Source organism: Polypterus senegalus, chromosome 8, assembly GCF_016835505.1.
Source record: "Polypterus senegalus isolate Bchr_013 chromosome 8, ASM1683550v1, whole genome shotgun sequence".
Taxonomy (NCBI): domain Eukaryota; kingdom Metazoa; phylum Chordata; class Cladistia; order Polypteriformes; family Polypteridae; genus Polypterus; species Polypterus senegalus.
Genome location: NC_053161.1, coordinates 184,228,604 through 184,255,456, shown reverse-complemented (window position 1 = coordinate 184,255,456; position 26,853 = coordinate 184,228,604). Strand labels below are relative to the sequence as shown.

Sequence of the window (26,853 nt, the reverse complement as noted above, 5' to 3'; positions counted from 1 at the left end):
GAGGTGACATTCCACGTTCCAAGAGCCAGCTTCTGTTGCCGAGGATCGGACCCCCAAGATCCGTGCCTTCGACGACCACCCAACTCACACTGCACCTGACCTCCTTGGCCCCTCCTACAGGGGGTGAGCCCATGGGAAGGGGGACCAACGTTGCCTCTTCGGGCTGTGCCCGGCCGAGCCCCACCTCCAGGCCTGGCATCAGAGGGGGACCCCGGTGACCCGCATCCAAATGAGGGAAAACACCATCCAATTTTTTTTGTTCTTCATAGGAGGATTGCTGAACCGCTCTTTTTCTCATCCCCCACCTAGGACCAGTTTGCCTTGGGTGACCCTACCAGGGGCATAAAGCCTTGGACAACAGAGCTCCTAGGATTATTGGGACATGAAAACCCCTCCACATGATAAGGCGGCGGTTCGAGGACGGGTTCTCCCAGTATGTGGATTGTTACTCTCGGGGAAATAGGACTATTGACCTACTGTATGCAAACGTTAAAGACGCATACAGCGCCACCCCGCTGCCTGCACTTGGGAAAGCAGATCATAACCTGGTTCTGCTTCAGCCTCAATACAAACCAAGAGTGAGGGAGCTACCTACAATCACACGCTCATTCAGGTAGTGGTCCCCCGAGGCAGAGCAGTCTCCGAGAGACTGCTTTGGAACTACGGACTGGGATATCCTGCAAGGATCATATAGTGAGAACATTGAAGAGGTTGTTGACTGCACTACTGACTACATCAACTTCTGTATGGACATTGTAGTTCCAGTAAGAACAGTACGCTGCTATGCTAACAACAAGCTATGGATTACAAGTGACATCAAGGGCCTTTTGAACCAGATAAAAAAGGGCTTTTAAAAGGCAGTGATCAGCATGAGCTCAAGTGCTTGCAGAAGGAACTCCAAATCCAGCTAAGGGCGGCGAAGGGGCAGTACAGGAGAAAGCTGGAGCAGAAGTTGCAGAATAACAGCATGAAGGAAGTGTGGGATGGGATGAAGATCATCACTGGCTGCAGCTCAAAGCGGGGTGCCACCATCGACAGAGACGTGGAGAGAGTAAAACCTGATGAACAACGTTTTCAGCAGGTTTGACCACTTTAACCCAGTCTCACTCTGACTTCAGAGTACTGCACCCTCCACCCATCCTTCTGCTGATACCAGCATAAGAGAGAGTTTCCCCCCACCCACAATTACAGCAGCCCAGCAAAGCAGTGGGTCCAGATGGAGTATCTCCACGACTACTGAAGGCCTGTGCATTGGAGCTGGGGAGTCCTCTACAGCGCATCTTCAACCTGAGCCTGGAACAGGCCTGTCGCTCTAACGTCACATATGATGAAGACCATGGAGAAGCTGCTGCTTCACCACCTGAGGCCACAGGTCCACCACGTCCTCGAACATCTCCATACCAGGAGAAGGTGGGAGCAGAGGATGCCATCATCTATATGCTACACCGATTCCTCTCCCACTTGTACAGTGGCAGTGGTGCTGTAAGAATTATGTCTCTGGACTTCTCTAGCACCTTCAGCACTATCCAATCTCAGCTCCTTAGTGTCAAGCTGACAGAGATGGGAGCAGATTCATACCTGGTACCATGGATAATGGACAGACCTTAGTATATACATCTCGGAAACTGCAGGTCTGACATTGTGGTCAGCAGCACAGGAGCGCCGCAGGGGACTGTATTTTCTCCGGTCCTGTTCAGCCTATATACATCGGACTTAAAATACAACTCGGAGTCCTGCCTATGTGCAAAAGTTCGCTGACGACACTGCTATCGTGGGCTGCATCAGGAGGAGGAATATAGGAACCTAATCAAGGACTTTGTTAAATGGTGCGACTCAAACCACCTAAACCTGAACACCAGCAAAACCAAGGAGCTGGTGGTGGATTTTAGGAGGCTCTGGCCCCTCATGGACCCCATGATTATCAGAGACGACTGTGTGCAGACCTATAAACATCTGGGAGTGCAGCTGGATGATAAATTGGACTGGACTGCCAATACTGATACTCTGTGCAAGAGAGGACAGAGCCGACTATACTTCCTTAGAAGGCTGGTGTCCTTCAACATCTGCAATAAGATGCTGCAGATGTTCCATCACATGGTATTGGCGAGCGCCCTCTTCTACAAGGTGGTGTGCTGGGGAGGCAGCATAAAGAAGAGGGATGCCTCATGCCTGGATAAACTGGTGAGGAAGGCAGGCTCTATTGCAGACAAGGAGCTGGGCAGTTTGACATCCGTGGCAGAGCAACAGGCACTGAGCAGGCTCCTGTCAATCATGGAGAATCCACTGCATCCACTGAACAGGATCATCTCCAGACAGAGGAGCAGCTCAGCGACAGACTGCTATTACTGTCCTGCTCCACTGACAGAATGAGGAGATCATTCCTCCCCCACACTATGTGACTCTTCAATTCCATGTTAACATTATACAAGATTATAGACTGTTACACCTCCACCTTGCATTTTTTTTTAACTTGCACTGCATTTTTATCACTCTTTAATTAATATTGTTTTTATCTGTATGCTGCTGCTGCTGGATTATGTTAATTTCCCCTTGGAGATTAATAAAATATCTATCTATCTATCTATCCATCAAAAGACTGGAGATGACAGGCAGGTTATTGTAATTTATTCAAAACAACAAATAATATACAACAATAAAGTAAGCACACTGTAGGTAAACCAAGACAGTGGAATGCAAAGTCTATCTTGAACAGGAAACCACTTCTGGTCAAAAGGCGTGACTTTACTAAACTTTTTGACAATAATCTTCTTGTATAATACACTACCGTGGCTGTTCGTATGTCTGTCAAAGGATTTTAAATTACCTGTAGCTCGCAAACCGTTTCACCTACTGACTTGAAATTTGATACACATATACTACATGGCGCCTGCTATCCGAATTCAGGGTGATGATTTCTATTACTCTTTTTAATTTTATTTTATTGTAGAATTAACTCTTGGTAGAACGCAGCAGGACGGCCGTGCGGCGCATGCGTATGGGCGCCGTTCTCATTCCCTTTCACCTTCACTAATCCATCTTTAGGCAGATTGAAGATTTAAGTGCCAGCTTAACTGAAAAATTAAATAAAACGTACTTAACTCTACTATTATCCTAGCATTTCCACCCATCTGTTATCTTGGGCGGGTCGGTGCCGACCCGCGTCCTAAATCAGCCTCCCTCAACCCTCAAACATTTTTTTATCATCCAGTTTGTTTCCTTACCTCTTGGTTACCTTGTTAGGCTTCCTTATCCATGAAAAGATTTTAAAATTTGGTTTTAAAATTTTTGGTGTGGCCCTCTGAAGATGAGACGTATGATGTCAATAAAACGGCCCAGTCCAAAAAAATTGGTAAAATAAACCTCACGAGAATTATACAAATAAATCTAAGGTTTATATGTTACCTGACTATTACTGAGGGGTATTAGAACACAACTGTAAAAAAAAAAAAATGACAATTTTTTATTTTAATAATATTACTATCAATATCAATATTATTAATATTAGTAACATCTGTGGTGTTAGGGTCGGTTTTGACCCATATATATTTACTTCAAGAAGAAGGCAAAAAAAGTATTTTTTTCCAAAAGTTGAACTTTAATTCAATTACAAAGACAAAGCCAAACAAGTAAGACAAAATAAAATACAAAATAAATTACAAAATGTAGATCAAACAAACAATCAAACCAATAGAATTAGTAGTACGGTGGTAGGGTGGTAGCTCTCCAGGAGCAGGATTGCTACTGTATGTTTACACTATGTGCAAGTAGGACAGTAAGTGACATTTTTAGTGTGCTCTTTGCAAATATATTTCTTGCATTTGGCACACATGGAATTGGTTTTTCTGTCCTTGCTGCTTGGGCAGACCTGACAGCTTTCTTTTGGAATCCGCAGCCTCTCTGGGTCTGGGTCTGTGGCTGTGGCAGGGCTGGCTGTGGCAGGGCTGGCTAAAGGGAAGGATGCTGGTGCTGAAGCTCTTCATCTTCCTGCTGACCACTCCTGGATTGAACATCAAAGACAGGCGCTGCACCCATCTCTCCCAGACATCCCTTATGGGAGCAAGCTTGTCACGTCTTGCTCTCATGTCTCAGTTGTCAAACCTGAGGACTCTCGAGATCATGTGGAAGCTCTTCAGTGACATCGTGGCCCGAAAAATATTTCTGTCTGTTGCTGTGTCCCAGAGACTGGCTGTGGCCTCATTGCTGGATCGGTATACTCCAGCAAGAAGAAGAATTCCAATATAAGCATCCAGGAATTCTTCATCAAAGTCAATCCATGTGTCTCCGTAGACTTTTTGTCCTTCTAGGTTTATCATGTCAAGTATTATTTTCTTCAGCAATGATGGCATGAACTGTTCAAAACTTGTTTTGATGTCCCTTATCCTTGTTATGACAAACCTTGTGACCCCAGGAGTCATTCTGATGATATTTTCAGCAGCTGCCCTGCCAGTTGTCCTGCGAGTCTCGTCAGGTGGTACTAACCTCCAGGAGATGCTGCCATTCTTGGACTGTAGTACTTCAGCTGGTGGGGAAACTGCTTCAGAGGTGATCTCCTCCTCAGACTCTGTGTCTGTGTCTTCTGACTGACACTCCACAATGTCTTCTTCCTCTGAGTCCACCTTATCAGTGTCGCTGTGCCACTCTGTAACTTGTCCTTCAGCTAGGATATGATCCAGAGCTTGGAGTGCTGTGAATCTGGCCATTTTTACCTTTGCAAATTAGATGCTTTCTCTCCAGTCACAATCACCAAACTGAACTGGTCTGGGTCTGTTTTGTCTGGGCTGTCTCTGTTTTTTTACTCGGGGGAGGTGTGAAGAGATAAGCCCCTGACTACAGCTCGGGGGATGGGAGAGGCCTGCTACCTGACAGAGTTGTGTGGGGGTGTGGGGGGGGCCAGAGTGAGCTGAGAGTGTGTTTATACTGTAACTTAAGTTTGGCCAGGATTTATTGTTTTATGATCTCTTATTGTACCCTGGGTCGTGGCCGACCCGGTAAGACCACAGGCAGTGAATTTCTGATTAGAGAAATAATTTACCTTTTTTTTTTTTTTTTTGTTTAAATGGAAGTTTCAGAAAAATAGAAAAAGCCTTGATGCAGTAAACAAAATGTATGTGGTACTTTTATGCATTTAAAACTTGAAAACGGGTCGGTACCGACCCTAGAGTAATAGTAGGGTTAAGTAATTGCAACACAAAAACTAACTTAATCAGTTTTAACGCAAAAAGATGCAGACGAAAGAAGAGATGCAGTGGGCCGCTAGGGTGGAGAAAAGAAAAGCTGCTCAGGAAGCAGCAAGCACATCAACCTCTGAGCAAACAAATGGTAAATGTAGAGAGAAAGAGGATGAAAACTGGGAATGGTCAAGTCAAATGTATTCACTGTACATTATCGTGCAGTGCGCGGTTACTGGTAATAATAAAATTTACTGACGCTGAGGAGACACAATTGCTGGCATTTCTTTTGCTTTTCCAGTATTACCACAGACAGCTGAAGTGACCTCCTCATGGCGACACACTGTCAGTGCCTATCAGTCATAACATATTAAATCCTTTTGAAATTCATTCTAAAACATGTCTTTGACAGGTTAACATTACTAGTACTTTATAAAAGCTCTCTGAAAGAACATTTTCTGGGTGAAAAAATAAATTCCACCTTTAGTTTAACATAAAAACAGTTTAGTAATTAACAATTTAACACCAAAATAAAATGCAGGTATTTCAGAACATTTATATTTTTGGGGTGGTATACCATGACAAAGGGTTGACAGCCCCTGGTGTAGATCAGTGGAGGTGGCACCCAGTCTGAATTCTTTGTGGCCCAGAAGATTCCGATTTGTGAGAATTATTGCCACACGCACTACTGCAATTTGTGTAGCAAAGTGTATTCTGTCTTTTTAATTTTTTTGTATCTTTTAGTTATGAATTTTCCCCAAAGCAATTGTTGGTGTAAACTTAAGTGTCATATTTTGGAGTACGGATGCTAATTAATGTGACTCCCTACAGATGGCAGGCAGCCTCAGGCTCCCCCAAAGTTCTTATATACAGTTTTGCATGTTATATTACCAAAAGCAAACAAACAAAAACAAAATAAAATTTAAAAAGCATGTCTTCTTTTAGTGCGCTGCCACAATATTAAAACATAATTCAATGTGGTGTACCGCATGATCATGTGTATATTTTGGATTTAAATTTTTATTTTATTGATTTTGTATTAATAGTTTGTGTTTATAATTATTAGTAATTGATTTGATTTATTATTTAATAAGCATTGGCGAGAAGCTGTTTGTTCTTTTTTTGTCAAGTTATGTTTTTTTTATTTTTTGTTATATTAAAATAGCAAAATATACAATATTATAAAGCTGAACTATTATTTATTGTGTGAAGCTATGTATATTGTAAAGTGTTTTTTTTTCTTTTTTCTGATGAAATGTGTATAATATATTGTAAATAGTTCTATAGGTAATACGTATTTTATGAAAACAGAGCTAGGCGCATGGTGGAGGCTGTAGGGGCTTTGGTGAGAAGCCGTTTATATGACGCCCTGTTCTTTATTTTGTTTCTGGAAAAGGAAAAAGGATATAAACTTCTATTTCTCCTCCATGTTGATTTGTTTCTGACACAACACTAAGTAGGATGGATTTGTTTCAGTTACATGTGCTTACTGTCCAGGCAGGAGTGAACCTCACTCTTTAGTCAGGACAGTTTAGTTGTCCGGTGTGAATTCTGGTGCGTCTCTGAAGTGTACTGCTCTGACAGATTTGTTTACCACATTCCAAACAGCGATATGGCTTCTCTTCGAGATTCATTTCTCAACAATAGTTTAGTTTGCTTACTTTTCAGGACAGGACTGAACCTCATTTTTGAGTCCTGAAGGGTTCTTGTTTTTCTGGACTGATTTTTGAACTTCTACTGTTTTTATCCTGTTGTGAACTCTCATGTGTCTCTGAAGACTGCCCATCTCTGAAAACTGTTTGCCACATTCATTACAGCAATACGGCTTTTCTCCCGTGTGAACTCTCATGTGTCTCTGAAGACTGCCCATCTCTGAAAACTGTTTGCCACATTCATTACAGCAATACGGCTTTTCTCCCGTGTGAACTCTCATGTGTTTCTGTAGACTGGCCATCTCTGAAAACTGTTTGCCACATTCATTACAGCAATACGGCGTTTCTCCAGTGTGAACTCTAGTGTGTCTCTGAAGATGGCCTATTTGTGAAAACTGTTTACCACAATCATTACAGATATATGTCTTCATTCCCGTGTGAACTCTCATGTGTTTCTGAAGAGCACTCCTGTTAGAGAATTCTCTGCCACATTCCACACTGCAGTGATCTTTCTTTCCTGTGTAAAATTTAAAACAAAAAGGAAAAAAAAGCACTTATTTTCAAATTGCTGCCTTATTATCAACATTAACTCACATTAAATACATGATGGCTGAAATTAGGAACAACCTTTGATCAGCATAAGCAATTGTAAAACTTTTGATGTACTTGGAAAACACACTTAATTTTATGTCCTTTTATTACAACTTCTCACCAAGGACACATTTATAAAGCTTCCTTTTGCTCAGCCACATATATGAAAGCTGTCTCTTATGCAAAAGTTAGGATTTATAAAACTAGAACTTGCTATTTAAATTGGCTCAAAGTTCCCTCAAGTTTTGAGCATTTGTAAGTCCCATGCAGACTTTATTTGTGTTGGCATTTTAGGAACTCCAAGCGGAAAAACGAAGAACTGAATAGAAAATCTCATTTCATTGCACATTTCACATTCTGATGTTTGACAGGCTACACAAGAAGTGAGTTTTGATGTATCACAATGACATTTTGGCTCATGATGATAACTTAGCTGATTTAGACTCCCTACTGTCTCTCTCTTTAAAGTGTGTGCTGAACTGCAGTCTTCATTACAGAGACCACCATGCAGAAATCACACAATCCCTTTTCTCTTATAGGTCTTAACAGCTGTGGGTTATTTGGCGATGGCGGCTTTTCAGTGTGAACTGGTGAGGAATCTCTGTCACTCTGAGTCACATAATGCTATCTGTATGGGATGGTATACTTAAGACGGTACAGAGATACATGCAATATCGTTACCATCAGGGTATGCAAGTCCTGATCAAAATTAAATCTACAGCAACGTCTACTGTCTTCAGCAGTGGTGGTCTTACTTGGCCTACAAGTCCCTTTATGATTACTGAGCTCACCAGTGTGTTCTTTCTTGCTATTCATATCCCAGACAGTTGAATTGGGTAATCTTAAGGTTTTCCGATGTCTCTAATGATTTCATTATTATTTTCCAGCTTCTTTGACTTTCATTGCTACAGCTCTTGCCCTCATGTTGAACAATGGCAACTACAGAGACCAAAGGTAGAAGGAGAAAAATGAGGTGTCTTAGGCCTGCAAGACTAAAACAATGAAACACACCTGAGGAATTACAAACACCTCTGGCACCAATTGTCCCAAACATTACAGTGCCCTGAAATGGGAGGACGATTCAGAAAAAGTGCTGTCATTTCTGCAAGGTGTGATTGAAATGTTTGCAAATCCCCTGAAACGAAAATCAGTAATTTGCACTTTAATTACATTTGAATTATTTAATTTCCAATTTAAACGGTGGGTTAAAGGAGTAAATGCAAGAAGAATGTTTCATTGTCTCAGCCATTATGGAGGGTACTATATAAAACAGAATGCCATGCCAAGTATGAAAAGTGCACCTTTAATAATTAGAATGTGTCTTGACATTTATCCAACACTTGAACTAAAACCACTTGACACCAAAACAAACAACAAAATGTCTTCTTTCATTCACCAAAGCAAAAGAGAGCAATGGATGAGCGACGCCTCAGTGCACAGGCCTACAGAAGCTGCATTGACCTCGAAGAAAAAATAGAGGATGAGAAAATAGATGAAAAGCGCAGCTGTTGGTGTTTCAGCTCTACAGGGGAGTGGCAGGTGACACCAGGACTGGTAACCTTTGTGACACGCTGGTGACATTTATACTCACCATTATAATGTTAAAGGGCATCTACTATCAGGACTTACTTATGTTGACAAAGCTAAAATTTACCAGGTTTTATTGTTAATTTGATCCAATGTGTGTGTTCATGTATCTAATTATGATCTCTGTTATGGCTGCAAACATCAAGCAGTCCAAGCCTGCACTCAATGAAGAGCGCTACAAAGAAGAAATACAGCTGAATTAAACAGTAGTGTTACACAAATGAATTGGCCTTGAATTAAAATTGCCCAGTTTTTGCTCTTTACTGTGAAATCGGCTTGTAGTTGGTTGACTGGTCCACCAATTTCATGACATGGAATATGTTAAACTGAGGGCACACGTACAACTGACAGAGTGCACAGAGTAGAAACTGATGAAGAAAATAACTGCTGTTTGAAAATATCTTAAAGTATCTAAAATGTGATAGGAATTTTATATATAAAGTTTAAAATGAAAAAGTTAATTGTTAGTTGTGGTGTATTTAAAGCAAAGACATTTCCCGCTACTAATTTGATAAGAAACGTTTAGGTACAATACTCGGCTAACCACATCGACTTTCAACAATCAAGTGAAAGCAGGAAAACTGCTAAGGAAACAAATGTGTCTTAGCTGACAATAATGGCAATGTTTGAAAAGAACCAGACGTATGATCAGGACAGGACAGAACAAATCAGAGTATCCATCAAAAATAATTGCAATTTATCATTTTAGATACACCACTATTTTCTACAGTAGAAAGTTTAGGATTCCATCATTTAAGTCCTATAACATGTATGCACGATATACACTGGCGAGAGGATGGTTCTTTTCAGACGTAGCATTACCCAAGATGTACACTTTCATGACATTTCATATACAGTGACATGCAATTGTGTAGGGACCCCCCTGATGAAAATAACTGTTACTGTGAATAGTTAAGTCAACATCGGATTAATTGATATCAAAAAGCCATAAAGTTAAACATAAAACATTCTTTTCTGCATTTTAAACAAGATTTGTGTCTTATTTTTGATTTGTAGAGTAAAAAAAGGAGGAGTACACCAGAAATGTCTGTGCACCCCAAGAGATCGGAGGTCTCAGGTATCTTCCCCAAGACGTCAGACCCTAATTAGCTCCTTAGGGCTTTGGCTTGTTTACAATCATCATTAGGAATGGCCAGGTGATGCAAAATTCGAAGCTGTATAAATTCTCAGACTCCTCAAACCTTGTCCCAGCAATCAGCAGCCATGGGTTCCTCTAAGCAGCTGTGTAACACTGTGAAGAATAAAATAATTTATAGTCACAAAGCATGAAAAGACTATAGAAGATGTCAAAGAGTTTTCAAGTAGCCACCTCCTCAGTTGGTAACTTTATTCAGAGATGGCAATTAGCAGTAATGGTGGAAATCAAGTTAAGGTCAGGAAGACCAAGACAACTGCTCATAGCATTGCTAGAATGGCAAATCTAAACCCCTGTGTCTTAAAGCTTCCTGGTGGTCTTTTGTAGTCAAACTCTGGAGTGGTGATGCACAGTTCTACTGTGCAGCAACACAACCAGAAATATGACCTCCAAGGAAGAACCATCAAAAGAAAAAAAAAATCATGTGTCCTCACCACAAAATTCAACGGTTGCAGATGAACATCTAAACAAGCCTGATGCATTTTGGAACCAAACATGTGAACTTATGAAGTCAAAAAATAACTTTTTGGCCAAATGAGCAAAGGTGTGTTTGGAAGAAAAGGGCACAGACAAGAAAACGTCTCTGACTGTCAAGGATGGGAGAAGATCAATCATGTCTCAGACTTGTGTTGAAGCCAGGAGCACCGGGAACTGTTCACTGGTAGAGGGAAGAATGGATTTGATAAAATGTTAGAAAATTCTGAAGCAAACATTACACCATCTATAAAAGCTAAAAATGAAAAGAGTATGGCTTCTACAAAAGGATAATGATCAGAACTGCACCCCAGAATTCACAATGGACTCCTCAAGAGACCCACGCTTAAGGTTTTGTCATGGCTCTTTGTTCCTTGATCTGAACATTAACGACAATCTGTGGTGTGACAGACTGCCTGGGCCCATTCCCAGCTGGGATGCCTTCAGCACAGAAAGACAGGGGGGGAGAGCTTATTCTGGATACTGTCTCCCCCAGACCAATAGAGGGCAGCCCCCTTGGCTTGCAACGGGGCCACAGGTTTGAAGCATAGAAGCTCAACCTTGTTGGAGCCCATTGCCACCCCCAGGAGGTGCCTGGATGTTAACTGGGCCCTGTTTAGCAGCATTTCCGCCACACCAGGAGGTGCTGCAGGAAGAAGGACATTGGATTAATATCATTTAAATAATATATTTTGTTAATAATTTAATATGTGAGGACACGGTGTCACAGCGCTAGCGAAGTTCCTGCCTCGCGCTGTATTCTTGCTGGGATTGGCCTGACCCTAGATGGATAAATGGATAGTATAATTAAACATGTACTGCAAAGATATTTCAATGTTCCTTAAAAGTTTGAAGAATTGGCGTTCTAAGCTTACAGATGGCTTGACATCTATTACAGGGCTGATTGTGTGGCGATTGGTGACTTGGAGAAAGAAAAGGAAGAACAGGAATTGGAGGTTAGTACGTTCTAAAGAGACAATACTGCTGCAATAAATTATTTCATCGAAGGTTGCGTATGGCACAGCAAGCATCTTGCAGGAGACAGGAACAATCTTGTGCGCCATTTTTAATAACGTGCTTTAATTCTTATCATCATGAAAATGATATCAAGTATACATCTCAGTATTTTAGTTATTCAGAGAGCTGTAATATCATGAATGTAATGGATTCTGTGTCCTGTTGGAGGAAGAGAAAGCCCGTTTAAGAAGCACGCAGTGATTCACACACAGAGTGCATAGAAGAACACATACAATACAAAGCATTTAACGTGCTACTTTAGTTACAGTGGGATTTGAAAAACTAGCAAATTAAATGATTTAAAGATGAAGTTTATGATGTTCTATTTTAATGACAAAATAAACTATGTGACTAAAGTGAAAATTTCGAGATTAAAGTTGACATTTCAAGCTTTTTTTCCTCACCGTGTCCCTATTTTTTTTCTTTTCTCTGTACCCTAATGAGCTTTTATAGGACACTCAGACGGTGGGATATGACTCACCTTTTCACAGCGACTTTGATATCTGACAACTTCTTTTAAATTTCGGGCACTGTGCGACTTTGTAAACTTGAACTTTCGAGTTTATCCGCCACTCTACATCACTCAATCAACTTTCTTTTGTTGTTTATATAACTGTTTAAACCAACAAATAGTAAGTTTCTCTTTTGCTTCCACTTGGTATTCTCTGAAATTCTTCTATTTTCCCCCGTGCTTTTACTTGTACTATCGTCTTTTCACAGAACCGTGAGATTAAGGGCTATTTATATTGATTTGCATATTGAAAGAGGCGTAATTCTGGGAGGAGTTGGGGAGTGGTGGCAGGCGTGTGCACGCGAGTTACTTTTCACGCTGACCGGGATTTATGGAGCACAAGAACGTGGAAGTTGGCGAACGCACAGATTTATGCATCTGGATTTTTTTGTGTGTACGCACATTTCTGCTTTTGTCCGTATGGCATGTTTTAGTGTGAATTCTACGCGCAGCGCTATGCATGAGGCCCCTGGAGTCAATCTGGGTGCCCAATAAAAGGGGCCATTCACCACTACTCAATGGCAAAATTAGGGAGGAAGAAGGAAAAAACCTGTGAAAAGGAGTGGACGTTAAAAGGACTGGAGGCAAGAAAGACTGTGCGTGGTGTTGTGCACATTGTGCTCTTGTGAGGAGCGAAGAAAGCGCTTCTCACCTGTAAATAAAGGTGTGCTGTGTGGAGAAACTTGTATTGCTCCTGTCTCTGTCAGGTTAGGGCAGCTGTACAAGCCCTGCGCTTCACAGTGACTAGAACTCAAAAAAGCAATGCATGCAAGACGGCCCAAAAATCTCACAGAACTAGAAGTCTTTTGAAAATATGAGTGGGTGAAAATCCCCCAAATAAGAACTGAAAGACTCTTAGTGGGCCACAAAAAGTGTTTACAGTCTGTGATTCGTGCAAAACGGGGTGTTACTAAGTAAGGACCATACAGGTGCCCACACTTTTCCTTCATGCCCTTTTACCTTTTTCATTATTTTAAAAAGGTAAATGATGGAAATAGAAAAGTAATCTTACTTAAAATATTAAAGAAATTTGTCATCTTTAACTTTATGCATTTTGGAGATCAGGTCATATTTTACTTAGCTGTAGTAAAAGAAAACAGTAAAAGACATTTTGCCCAAGATGCCCAAACTTTTGTATGCCACTGTAGAAGCCTTTATGAGAGGTAATTTAATCTCTACAAGTTGTGTGAATGGATCAAGACGAGCGAGAGGGCCATTCATGGATTGTTTTTTGTCTGCCACCTCCTCTTAGACTAACCCAGTCATGAGCACAAATCTCCACACAACATCACTGGGAGGACCACTGAGTCAGACCAGTCATGCCAACCTGAGGAGTGGTAAAACTGCACAGGCAACGCAAAGTGTTTATCTCCCTGCTCCACTGCTTGTTAAGGAAATTAACAAAGGCAAAAGGATTAAATTAAAATTATATACAGCAACTTCAGAAGGAAAAGAAAATGTCATATAGAACTAAATTGCTTTATTTTCTCATATTCTTCAAAGAGAAACTAACAATTAGACAAATATTTCTAAATACATATATAACAATAAAATGTGTGGCACCCATGCCCGGGTGTAATGTTCAATGAACAAAGGCAACAAGACACACAAAAAAGATGGATGTAAGGCCTAGCATATCTAGTGAACGGAGAGTCCTAAATACACAATGTGATCAAAACAGAAGGACTTAACATTTCACCATCATGCACAATTTACTAAATGAACAAATCACTGTGCTAGTATTTTAAAATAAGAAACTAGAAGAAATTATATGAGACTGAAACTAATTTATAGCATTTTTTTTCTACAAAACTATGAAAAATGCTGTCTTGCTCATCACAAATAAGCAAAATTTAAATAATCAAAATACTGGTCACTAATGTCACAATTACGCTTTATAGTTCTGGTCAGCAGCACAAATCTCCAGACATCATACAAGGGTCACTCAGACACACAGACCACCTGCCACACCAGTCCTAGGAGTGGGAGCTGCACAGGCTACACATCAAGTGTTTATGTCACAACACCAGATACTCCATGACTGTGCAGGTCAAAGTGGGCATCGCCATTTTAATAGGATTTTTAGTGGCACTCAAGACCTGTTAAGACAGAAGATTTAATAAGGAGGCAGAAAGTCAGCTGCACCCCCTCACCCTGTAATCCTGCATGAATGGCTGAAGTGCAGCTCATACCAGTTATCAGCCCTGTACTTCATCTAAACAAAAAGGTGTAAATCAGAGTTGAGGCTGCAGCTTTTCAGAGTGTCCTTCAAACAAATCAACACCCAAATTGACTTTCATCTTAGGGTTGTAAATGAGAAATGAACCTGCCTGTTTGTGAGGGAAAAAATAACAAGCCTATAAGCAGGCCCTGGATCTGCAACTAGAAAGGGCTTTAGTTCAATCACCAGGGGCTACACCCTCCTTTAAAGGTAGTTGCATTCACCTCTTCTGCCCTTTTGGTGGATGAAGACTGAGGATATGTTCTCTCTGGGGAGCCAAGAAGCAGACAATGCTTTCTTCGTGTGGGCTGAAAGCTGAAAATGTGCGCCCTTTTGGTGTGAGAAGCCGACCACACTGTGCAGAGCAAACAGTTCACAAACTTTCTTTGACCAGTAAGCTCCTCTCCATAAAGCATTGGACATGGATGCCCTGAACTGACTCTTAACACTAGAATTACCAGAGCCTACGAAAAAACTCGTAATTCCGTCCCACCTTAAACTGCTTCTTAAATCCCTTCACACCTCTCCGCCAGCGTCCTTTGTTCTCTAAATGTGCTGATAAAGAGAAGCTAGGAGCAGCCGGCTATTCCATCCCCCACCAATTTAGAACGTGCACGAACTTCTCCCAGCTCATGCCTTGATTGAGTATCTGGGAGTGAAGTGGAGTTTTAGAGGTGAAATAATAGATCGTTTTTTGGAACACACGCATTTCATATCTGTTCCGTTTCTACAGTAATCTGTGTCAACACATTGTTAAAACAGAAACGTTTTTTTATATTCTAGTAGTAGATGACAAAATGTAGGCATAAACTATATAATGTATGAAGCCTGAAGTCCAAATAGCAAAGAAACATTTTCACAAGAATAACACAATTGCACTTTTATTCAAACATATAACTGCAGAAACAAAAAGCCGCCTTAACATGCGACATTGACACCAGTTTACTGTAATTGATTCCATGGTTCAATAGACTCAGCACCTGCTTGGGAATCAAGGGGTCACGGGTTCGATCCTGCGTCCCTCCATTTTGAGAAGTAAACTGCTCTTATTCTTACTGTTTTAGAATAAAAGCATACATTTGATTTCAGTATGGAACTGCCGGTGCAATTTATGATCCTTGTGAAGGTTAGCTTTTTTTTTTAATTCACTTTTCATTCTCTCAGTCGCGTTCAGAATCAATCCATACAACCCCATCTGACACGGCTGTTTTCACTAAAGACGTGCTATAGCTCTGCAGTGTACCACGATGCATACTAACGCCAAACCCCCCCCCGTTCTGACACACAAACGCTGGCGAAGCTGCCTTCTTCGTATCTCACCGTCACTTGCTTTTATTTTTATTCAGTTTTATTGAGTGTTCCTGCCAGTCCCCCATGTTGCTGTATGCTTTTCTTTTGTACTCCAGGACATGCAGAGGAAAGAATGGTAAAGACCAGTAACTTCGGCTATATGCAATCATCAGACACTCCCATCTGCCCGTGTCGCTCAAACACAGGAACATATATTGGTGTAAAAGTATAACAAAAGTGCACTTTTATTCAAGTGCACTTTTTCCATCGCCTTTTCCTGTAAGAAGCAGTGTACACACTTCTCTCTATGCTGTGGTTTCTATTACACACCTGAAAGAAAGAGACAATATATGTGAAAATATAATCGCACTAATGCAATATTATTTGAAAACCAACAGCGCCAGATCGGTGTGAATTTATGCAGGAACTGGAAATTCTCTGATGCGGGACCTTCCCCAGGGAAGAAAGTACAGTGTCAGGTGCTCATTCAGTGTAATAGAAACCATAGCACAGAGAGGTGTGTACACGGCAACAAGTACACGTGTCGTAAATGTAGGAAGGACGGTCCTTGGGTGTGTAGGAACTGTTAATATTTGAATGTGATGATTTTATATAGCACGGAATGAAAATCTGCACTTCTTAGCATTGCACCATGCAAGCTGTCGTATCAATCGCCTACTGTAACTTGCTTTCTTTTTTCTTCGGTTATACAGGTAGTTTTGAATAAAAGTGCACTTGTTTTGTTTTGAAATGAAGTGTCTGCATGCACTTTTCGTGGCATTACACGTGTATTTTTGAGCATGCCCGTTTGAGCAGTATAAAAGTATTGAAAAGTATAACAAAACAACGGGCAGATGGGGAGTGTCTGATGATTGCATATAGCGCCGAACTTACTGCTCTTTACTATTCTCTCCTCTGCGCGCCCTTGGGTACAAAAGAAACAGAATACAGACACGCTATAGCTCTGTGTTGTACCACGATGCATATTAACGCCCCCCCCACCCGGTTCTGACACACAGACGCTGGCGAAGCTGCCTTCTTCGTATCTCACCGTCACTTGATTTTCTTTTTATTCAGTTTTATTGAGTGTTCCTGCCAGTCCCCGCATGTTGCTGTATGCTGGATATTTTCACATATATTGTCTCTTTCTTTCAGGTGTGTAATAGAAACCACAGCATAGAGAGAAGTGTGTACATTGCTTCTTACAGGAAAAGGCGATGGAAAAGTGCACTTGAATAAAAGTGCACTTTTGTTATACTTTTACACCAATATATGTTCCTGTGTTTGAACGACATGGGCAGATGGGGAGTGTCTGATGATTGCATATAGCGCCGAAGTTACTGGTCTTTACCATTCTTTCCTCTGCATGTCCTGGAGTACAAAAGAAAAGCATACAGCAACATGCGGGACTGGCAGGAACACTCAATAAAACTGAATAAAAATAAAAGCAAGTGACGGTGAGATACGAAGAAGGCAGCTTCGCCAGCGTTTGTGTGTCAGAACCGGGTGGGGGTTTGGCGTTAGTATGCATCGTGGTACACTGCAGAGCTATAGCGCCTTTAGTGAAAACAGCCGTGTCAGATGGGGTTGTATGGATTGATTCTGAACGCGACTGAGAGAATGAAAAGTGAATAAAAAAAAAAAGCTAACCTTTACAAGGATCATAAATTGCACCGGCAGTTCCAGACTGAAATCAAATGTATGCTTTTATTCTAAAACAGTAAGAATAAGAGCAGTTTACTTCTCAAAACGGAGGGGCGCAGGATCAAACCCGTGACCCCTTGATTCCCAAGCGGGTGCTGAGTCTATTGAACCACGGAATCAATTACAGTAAACTGGTGTCAATGTCGCATGTTAAGGCGGCTTTTTGTTTCTGCAGTTATATGTTTGAATAAAAGTGCAATTGTGTTATTCTTGTGAAAATGTTTCTTTGCTATTTGGACTTCAGGCTTCATACATTATATAGTTTATGCCTACATTTTGTCATCTACTACTAGAATATAAAAAACGTTTCTGTTTTAACAATGTGTTGACACAGATTACTGTAGAAACGGAACAGATATGAAATGCGTGTGTTCCAAAAAACGATCTATTATTTCACCTCAAAAACTCCACTTCACTCCCAGATACTCAATCAAGGCATGAGCTGGGAGAAGTTCGTGCACGTTCTAAATTGGTGGGGGGATGGAATAGCCGGCTGCTCCTAGCTTCTCTTTATCAGCACATTTAGAGAACAAAGGACGCTGGCGGAGAGGTGTGAAGGGATTTAAGAAGCAGTTTAAGGTGGGACGGAATTACGAGGTTTTTCGTAGGCTCTGGTAATTCTAGTGTTAAGAGCCATTCTTCCCAACCTCTGTTCTAATCCCTGAGCAGTCTTTAAAGACTTAAAAAGAGCCATTATTACAAGAAGGGAGTTTCAGTACCTACCCTCTTGTGCCAGAGAGGTGCAGAGGGAATAGTAAAGTGCCTAACAATGAGTTGAGAAAGACAGAATCACAGCACACCATGAACAAAGGAACAGATAGCAAAAACAAAGAGTGAACTCTGAAGAGAGAAAAGTCCTCTACTTGAACATGGAACAACAGCAGCAACAACTCAACATGACATCAGAAATGATCTTTAAGGCCCCGGTATGATAAAACTGTTTATCTGAGCCAAGACAAATTAGAACTCTAAACAGCAAGTAAAGAAGCAATCTCTTCTGAGATATGCTTGTAAGTCTCATCTGTCTGCGTCCTTTCTTCACTGTCAACAAATAATCAGTTATCAAATTTAAATAATCCTTCTGTTTATCAACACATTGTATTATTCTGTTTCTTAAATTAAGAGTACATGAGTTGCCTTGATGTATTGTGAGTCTAATGGCCAGAGACCCCCTTCTCATACAGAGGAGTAAGATAAACAAAGAGAGAGAGCCTTGCAAAGTTACTTTCCTTTGTGTAAACAGAAAGTGGAAATTTTACAAACAAATTTCTGAGAACTGGCAAGTTATCCCAATCTGCTTATCTGATCCACTTAGTTTCTTTAATACATCATCAATCCGAGTTTTGAAGGTCCCTAAAGTCCTTCTCTCCACACTACCTGGTAATTTATTGCGCATGTCTGTGTTTCTCTGGGTGAAGAAACTCTCTGATGTTAATGTAAAATTTCCCCTTAACTTTCCAACTGTGTTCTCCTGTTCTTGTTGAACTCTTTTTAAATTATCAGCTAAGTAGAGCTCGACTGCTTTAATTACCTTCATGATTTTAAATACTTCAGTCATTCCTCCTCTTAATCTCCATTTGCTTAAACTGAAAAGTCTGAACTCAAACTTTTCTGATAACTGTGGCATAGCAGGTCCACAGCTCACGTCAAAAAGGCCACTTTTTAAAATAAATAATCGCTGCACTCGTGGCTTAGAGAGGGGGCGTGGCATGTGTGGCCAGAGCGGTTCCTGCATGATTAATGACGCAAACAGTCCTCACATAAGACCACAGGTGAGGAGTCGTGTGCATCCGTAATTGATACTGGGAGCTGCCAATTGCCACATCTGATCCATTTCTCCGTGATAAACAGAAGGGTGAGGTGGCTAGAAAGGGAAGAAAAAAAAAAGAGGAAAAAAAAAATGGACGGAGGTTGAGAAGGAGAAAAGGCAGGAAGTAGGGAGGAAAGAGCTGGTGCATGAACGAGCGAAGGTGCTTGTAGTAGAGAACACCTGCAGCTGAGTAGTGAGCCTGGGTGTTTGGCCAGCACCCCGGAAGCAGGCGGTAGTGGTCGCTCCTGCAGAGCATTATTGAGGAGCGGGAGTGACCGGAAGGAGGATGTCTTGCTGCATAAGGCCGGAAAAGCAGTGGGAGTTGGGACTTGGTATGTGAAAGCCCCAGCGTGAGCGCCCTGGTCGCTGGGAAGCCCAAGTCATGGTCAGGTGAAGCCCACCGGAGCCAGGGATCAGTGAGGTGAACAGACCAACAGGAGAAGGCAGAAAGAAGGTTAGCTGCAAGTAGGGTGGCTCCCCTGGTGCATAGCCTGGACAGGAGAAGCAGGGGAGTCACCAGTAGAAAGACATTGTTTTAACCTTGTTTTTAAGAATTTATTTATTGTTTTTAACCTCCACAATTCACAGCAATTATTGGATTACTTATTTGAAGATTTTTGAGAAACGCTGCATTTACTTATTTGAACACTGATTTGATTTTGATTGTTGTTTTAATAAAGCACTTTGCACTTTTTGCACCATCCCCTTGCTACATTGTTGTGCGTCACTGTCCAGCTCATTGGTGACATTACCGACGGTGTCGGGTTCAAGAGCTCCCATAAGACAGATGGGAGCATGGAGCAGAACCTGCATCGGCACAATAACTCATACCTTGACATCCCTAGAATTAGCCTAGTCACTCTTCACTGGACTTGTCTACCTCTGCTAGGTCTGTTTTGTAGCCTGGAGACTAAAACTGCACACAGTACTCCAGATGAGGCCTGTGGTGTTTTATAAAGCCTCTGCATAACCTCCAGTGACTTGTACTCCACACATCAGGGCGCTAAATAACCTGACATTCTCTTAGCCTTCTTAATGGCTTCTGAACTCTCTAGGAGTCGGTGGTGATGATTTCACTACAACTCAGAAATCTTTATCATAAGACCTTCCATTGTGTATACAAACCATACATTTTTACTTACTACATTTAATACTTTGAATTTACTTAAATTAAATTTCATCTTCACCAAATCTGCCCAACCCTGTATACTGTCCAAATCCCTCTATTGTGATGATTCAACAGATTCTCGATTACCTGCCAAATCCACCTACCTTGGCATCATCTGAAAATTTAACCACCTTGTTTTATTCCTATCCAAATCATTTATATCATTATGCTAATCAATACCCAGAGGCTGTTGCCTTGCACTCAGCCATGTCTTAAGTTATCTCACGGGAAATTGTAGGAGTCTTTGCATGTGTTGGAATCCCTAAAGAAGTCCTTACAGACCAAGAGACACCTTTCACGTCAGAAAACATTTAGGGAAATGGCCAAGTTACTTAAAATAAAGCATTTAAAGTCTGCGGTATATCATCCACAAATCGATAGTCTAGTAGAAAGATTTAATCAGACTCTCAAACAAATGCTCCGCAAGGTGGTCAGCAGGGACAGGGCTCTCTCCTTTTAAATTGTTAAGGATGACAACCTCAGGGAATATTGAATATTTTAAAAGCAGGATGGGAAGATGAAGCTCTTCCCTCTACCAATATTAGAATATACTGTGCAGTTACGCAATAGATTTGAGAAAATTCAACAGATATTAAAAAGCCACTGTCACAAAGATGAGTCACAGACATCATAAAGGTTTGGGGCATCCACCCGTATATTGTTTCCCGGCTGCAAAATTGAGGTAAATTGAAAAGAGATGTTCAGAGGTTTGAGTCCAAAATAGTTCAGATATTATGGAGGTAATATGCCAGCTTTAAAGGCCGGTAAGTGAAATGATGTCATCAGACCCAGAAGTGACATTGTTGGGACCGGAAGTGACGTCATTATTGGTGCCAGAACCCTGCAGGATTTTCCATGTAGAGAGATTGAGAGAAACAGTCAGCACACCCTGCCGCCCCCTGGTCTGGCGTGGTATTTCTATCATTTAGGACATTCAGCTGTCTCCCAATCACACGTGTGTGACAATCTATACTAATAAAAGGCAAAGCCCTCCCTCCCTCCCTCCCTCCCTCCCTCCCTCCCTCCCTCACTCACTCACTCACTAATTCTCCAACTTCCCTTGTGGGTGGAAGGCTGAAATTTGGCAGGTTGATTCCTTACAGCTTCCTTACAAAAGTTGGACAGGTTTTATATCGAAATTCTACGCGTAATGGTCATAACTGGAAGCAGTTTTTCTCCATTTACTGTAATGGAGATGAGCTTCAACGCCGTGGGGGCGGAGTTTCGTGTGACATCATCACGCCTCCCACGTAATCACGCAGTACATAGAAAACCAGGAGGACCTCGAAAAAGCGCTCAAGAAAACATGCATTATATAATTGAGAAGGCAGCGAAACAATAAGAAGCGAGTTCTGCTACTTCGGAAACAAAGCACGATGTAAACCTACACTTTAAATTAAGTTCATAGACAGGCTGCGCTGGCGTTTGTAATTTAGTGCCTGCCCATATAAGGCCATCCGTCAGCGGCAATCCAATAGCAAACTGCCACGGGTAAATATTCACGGGTGAAGGACTGTGCTTATGGAGAGGAAGATGAGATGGTCAGGGTGGTGTTTGACACAAAACTTTCTCTCGCAGTTTCGCTGAGTTTAAGTGCCAGGACTAAGGTAACATTAAATACAGCCATGGACATAGCATGAGATGGCACCAGCACAGCTGGGAACCTTCGATGCAAGTACACCGAGTGGCTCACGTGAACTGACGCAGTGCACAGATAAAAAGCAACAGTTCCAAAGAGCGCTGAACAAAAACCGAATTACACAATTGAAAAGGCAGCAAAAAATATGAAGCGCCTGATAAGCATATTCATAAATGCAGCTACTGTGGAAACAAAGCACACGGTGGAAAAGTCAATGTCCCGCTAAAGGAAGACAGCGTAAAAAAAAAAAACCCGTGCATGCAGTTTGTCACATCACAGATAAAAAGGAAGACGAGCTGTTTATTGATGCAGTAAGGAACTAATCGATGAATGAAACCTCTTATCTTTACAACGATTGACAAACACGGAATGTAACTTGAACACATCGTACAAATACGAGCCTGATTGAAAGAAATAATGATAATCAAATCCTTGATGACAGCAACATTCAATAACACTCACAAAACAATTACTGTATATTGACAATCATGTTATGTTATTTTTAAAATGTTCCCTTTTCTTTTTCATAACTTCTACTTCTCCACTGCGATACATGGGTATATATATATAAATGTATATCTATAGCCCGATCTACAATACATACTTTAGCATAGATAAGCGGTGGCGCAATTGTAGAGTCTTTGCCTCTAACATTCGAGGTTCGATTTCCCGAGAGGGGATGTACTGAGTATGTACGCGCTACCCGATTCATTTTACCTTCCCATCTCCTTGGTTTGGGACGTATGAAAAAATATTAGGTTAACGCAGAATCATGTTACGTTATTTTTAAAATTTTCCCTTTCTTAGCACAAGCACAGTTGAGAAGCTTCGATGCATGTACTCCATAACGCGTTAAAAAATAACGCATTTAATCACACTTTCAATTCCAAGCAAACGGGAACTTTTGTCAATGCATGATTTCCTGGTACATCCATTACACTGATGCACACATCACAGCTACAAAAATGTTAGAGTCGGAATAAAGCGCGTTCCTACGACTGATCATTTCGACTACCCGAAGCCTTGATAAAAGCATGGTTTTGTGCACACTGAAAAGCAAGCAAAATTAGATGCATTACAGAAAGCGGACTTTGTGGCTCTTACTGGGGATCATTGGACTTCCGTGACCGTTAGTAATTCTAAATACATCTAATTACAAAATGTTCAATGATCACACTGTTTTAGCCTAATGTACAAAATAATTTTGGCTAATGTTACTCAGAGTTTAAAGAGTAAGCTGGTCAAATTACCTTTTATGTTTCTGACTTATTTTTTTAAGAAGAAAAACTGCACTTTATGGTGAAATTTTGGTTATTATTATTTAAAGACAATACTATTCTGAAAATGTACTTAAAGTACTTAAACTACCACTTTATTTTTAAGTCTGCCCAATTTTAACCAGGGATGATATTTTTGTTTCTATTTTGAATTCAAATGCAGTTTAAAGGCTTTTTTCAGAAATTAAAACAGCTTCAGTTTACAATATTCATGTCCATGTCTATTATTTGATTCTGTCGCCCACTAAAACCGTTTTAAATAAAAAAAAAAAAAAAAACATTTGCGATTTGGGGCAAATTTACGTGTGCGATTACATACGATTAATCAAGATTAATTCTTACACAGCCTCTAATTAATTGGATTAATTTTTTTATCGAGTCCCACCCCTAATATATATATGTAGATATATATGTAGATTTGTATATATATGTGTATATACAGTATATATGTAGATATGTATATGTTGTATATACAGTATGTATATATGTGTGTGTGTATATGTATATATATAACTGTATATATATATGTGTGTATATATATATATATATATATATATATATATATATATGTTTATATATATATATATGTTTATATATGTGTCTGTGTGTGTGTGTGTATATATATATATGCCAGCAACACTCATGACAATTACAAAACAATTACATTGTCAATCATGTTACGCTATTATTAAAATGTTTCCTTTTCTTTTTACTTCTCGCTGCCAATCGCAGCTATTTTGCTATATATATATATATATATATATATATAAATAGATAGATATGACAACAACACTCATATCAATGACAAAACAATTACATTAACAATCATCTTACGTTATTTTTAAAATGTTTGCTTTTCTTTTCATAACTTCTTTAACACACTACTTCTCCGCTGCGAAGCGCGGGTATTCTGCTAGTATATTTATATAGCAGTGGCCCTAACATTGGCCCTTGTAAGACACTACTCTTACAACCACCCAGTTCTGATAGGGTTCCTTGCACCATAACCATCTGCTTCCTGTGTTTAGCCAATTCTGTACCCATCTGCACACCACACCCTGAACTTTCACTTCTTTTAGTTTAGTCGCACCTTATCAGATACTTTCTGAAAGTCCAGATAAATAATATCATATGTTCCACTTTGATCATATCCTTTGATTGGTTCCTCATAGATTTCCAGCATGTTAGTAAAACGCAACCTCCCTCATCTGAATCTATGCTGACTGTTAAGTAAAATTCCTGTTCTTGCCATGTGTCACTCAATTTTTTCCTTAATAAGTCATTTCATTTATTTTCCTGTGATGCAAGTTAAGCTTACTGACCTGTTGATACTTCAGTTTTCCCAATCACCCTTTCTATATAATGGGATTACATTTTCCAGTTCATAAAAATTGTCCCAGGGTGCAGTAACTACTAAAAATACCCATCAAAGGATATATATATATATATATATATATATATATATATATATATATATATATATATATATATATATATATATATATATATATATATATATATATATATATAAATATATATATATATATATACACACACTAATTGAGGATAAATAGCATCTGGTCTTGGAGATTTGTTTGATTTCAACCAATTCAATCTCAGCAGCACTTCTCTCTCTACAATTTCCAAATCTGTTAGTATCTCCTTAGTAGTCCCTGTTACAACTGAGAGGTTATCCATTTTTTCAGACATGAAATCTTCAAAAAATGGAAAGTTTACAGCATTTTATATTTCACATCTGTGTATTGTAATTCCCCTTTATTGTTCATGCGGCACTTCACTTCCTCCTTGATTGTTCTTTTACTCCTAAAATACTGAAAGAATGTCTTTGGCTGTAAAATTTCTCTTTAACTGTCTTTTAGAGATCTCACAACTTTCCTAATGGTTGCTCTCACATGCACTACTGTTAGCACTGGGGTTATTAATCTTAAATGACTTATTCAGATGTTCTTTTTTCCGTTACAGCTTCTTTTCTACTTCCTTATTTACCAACTGCAAAGATTTTCTCAATTACTTTGAATCCATCCTGCATCACATGTAAAATGTTGAACTTCTTTCTGCTAACAAATCACAGTTACTTTTGCCTGTTTATTGCTATGACACTGACTTGTCGGCTACTTCAAAAGCTTCCTTCACCCTCTGTCCAACAAATCCAAAGGTTGGAGTAAGACTGGCGTAACACCTGCTGTTGTGTGAATCACAAAACAAAAACAAAAAAACCTTTTAAATAGAAAAAATACCCTTGTAAATAGGGAAAAAAAAAAAAGTTAAAAACTATTAAACTGCTTCACTGCTCCTTAATAGCTACCAACAAAAAATACAAAGTATTTAGGAGCAAAAGTTATATTTAATGCACACTCACATAGAAGGATCACAGACTAGCACAGAACACACAGCCTTTTTCACTTTATGATTTAAGAATGATGTCAGCATGTCAGTCTAAGTTGTTTCTCCAATCCACGCTTCAATGTGTAATCCAAATGTTTGACGTTTCATCCAGATACTTCTTTAAGGATGTCACAAGAACCTTAGAAGAACTGAAGAGATGTATAAAGCTGGCAAATGTGATAAAAGAATTTTGGAAGACCTGGATGTATGTCAATGCACAGAAAGCCATACTGTCTACAAAAATGGAGGAAACTCACTACTGGAATGGGCAACCCACAAAGATCACAACATTAAAGCAGAGGTGAAAAGGAACCCAGACAGGCAGAGCAAAGGGCCTGCAGAAAGCTACAAGACTTGAGAAAATCTCTGTCCATGTGTTCTTATGGAGAAACGGGTAAGAATGTAGTTTACAGAAGGACAACACCAAAATAATCAATGCAATCTAGCAAAACCATCACTGCACATCTGAAAACTTGCAAAAGATCATCATGATGTTCCAGAACAGACAATGATCTGTGAATGAATGAGACAAAAGTTGAAGTCTTTGGTCAAAACATGCAACACCAAGTTTGGAGGCAATACAAAAGCACACATTGATTCTAAATCATCAAGGAGAATGGAGCAACATAGTTTGGCCTGCTTGTTTCTTCATGGCCTGGAATACTTGACATGATCAACGGTCACTGAATTGAAAATATTATCAAGAAATCTGACAGAAAAATATCAGGATAATAGAAGCCTAACAAAAGTTGAGTGATGTTACAGGACAATGAGCCCAAACACAGGAAGAATTCAAAAACAGAAAGGGTTAAACATACGGTAACTGGTGTTCTGGAATGGCCAATAAGAGACATGAGATGCTGCGGCCTGACCTAAAGAGAACCGATCAGAAAAGGGCTCTCAGGGATGAAGGAATTGGAAAGGTTTGGAATGAAGGAATGGGCTAAAATTCATTGCTAATAAGTATCTACAAAAAGTTTTGTTTAATTCATTACTGTTAAAGAAGGGTCAACCAGTCTGTAAAGATGGGAGGGTCAGGTAGTGGACTGTGAATGTTTAAACGATGTGTTCAGGACTGACAAGAAGCCGTCCGATTGTTTGTGTTATTACAGTAGTTTAGGACAACTGAGGTTGTGTGTAATCGGAGCTTAGCTGAAGATCGGACCACATTGTTAAGAGGAA

General features: G+C 40.1%; 1 protein-coding gene across 1 annotated transcript in view; it reads right to left on the bottom strand.

Moving 5' to 3' along the window:
* Window positions 1–6,825: 6,825 nt before the first annotated feature.
* The window catches only part of LOC120534751 (zinc finger protein 22-like), a 33,872-nt gene continuing 13,844 nt past the window's right edge, over window positions 6,826–26,853 (bottom strand). Inside the window, exons 3-4 of the mRNA XM_039762332.1 lie at window positions 7,224–7,337; window positions 6,826–7,124 (exon numbers count right to left, since the gene is read on the bottom strand). Coding sequence (XP_039618266.1) covers window positions 6,826–7,124; window positions 7,224–7,337 — 413 coding nt within the window. The remainder of the gene's footprint in view (window positions 7,125–7,223; window positions 7,338–26,853) is intronic.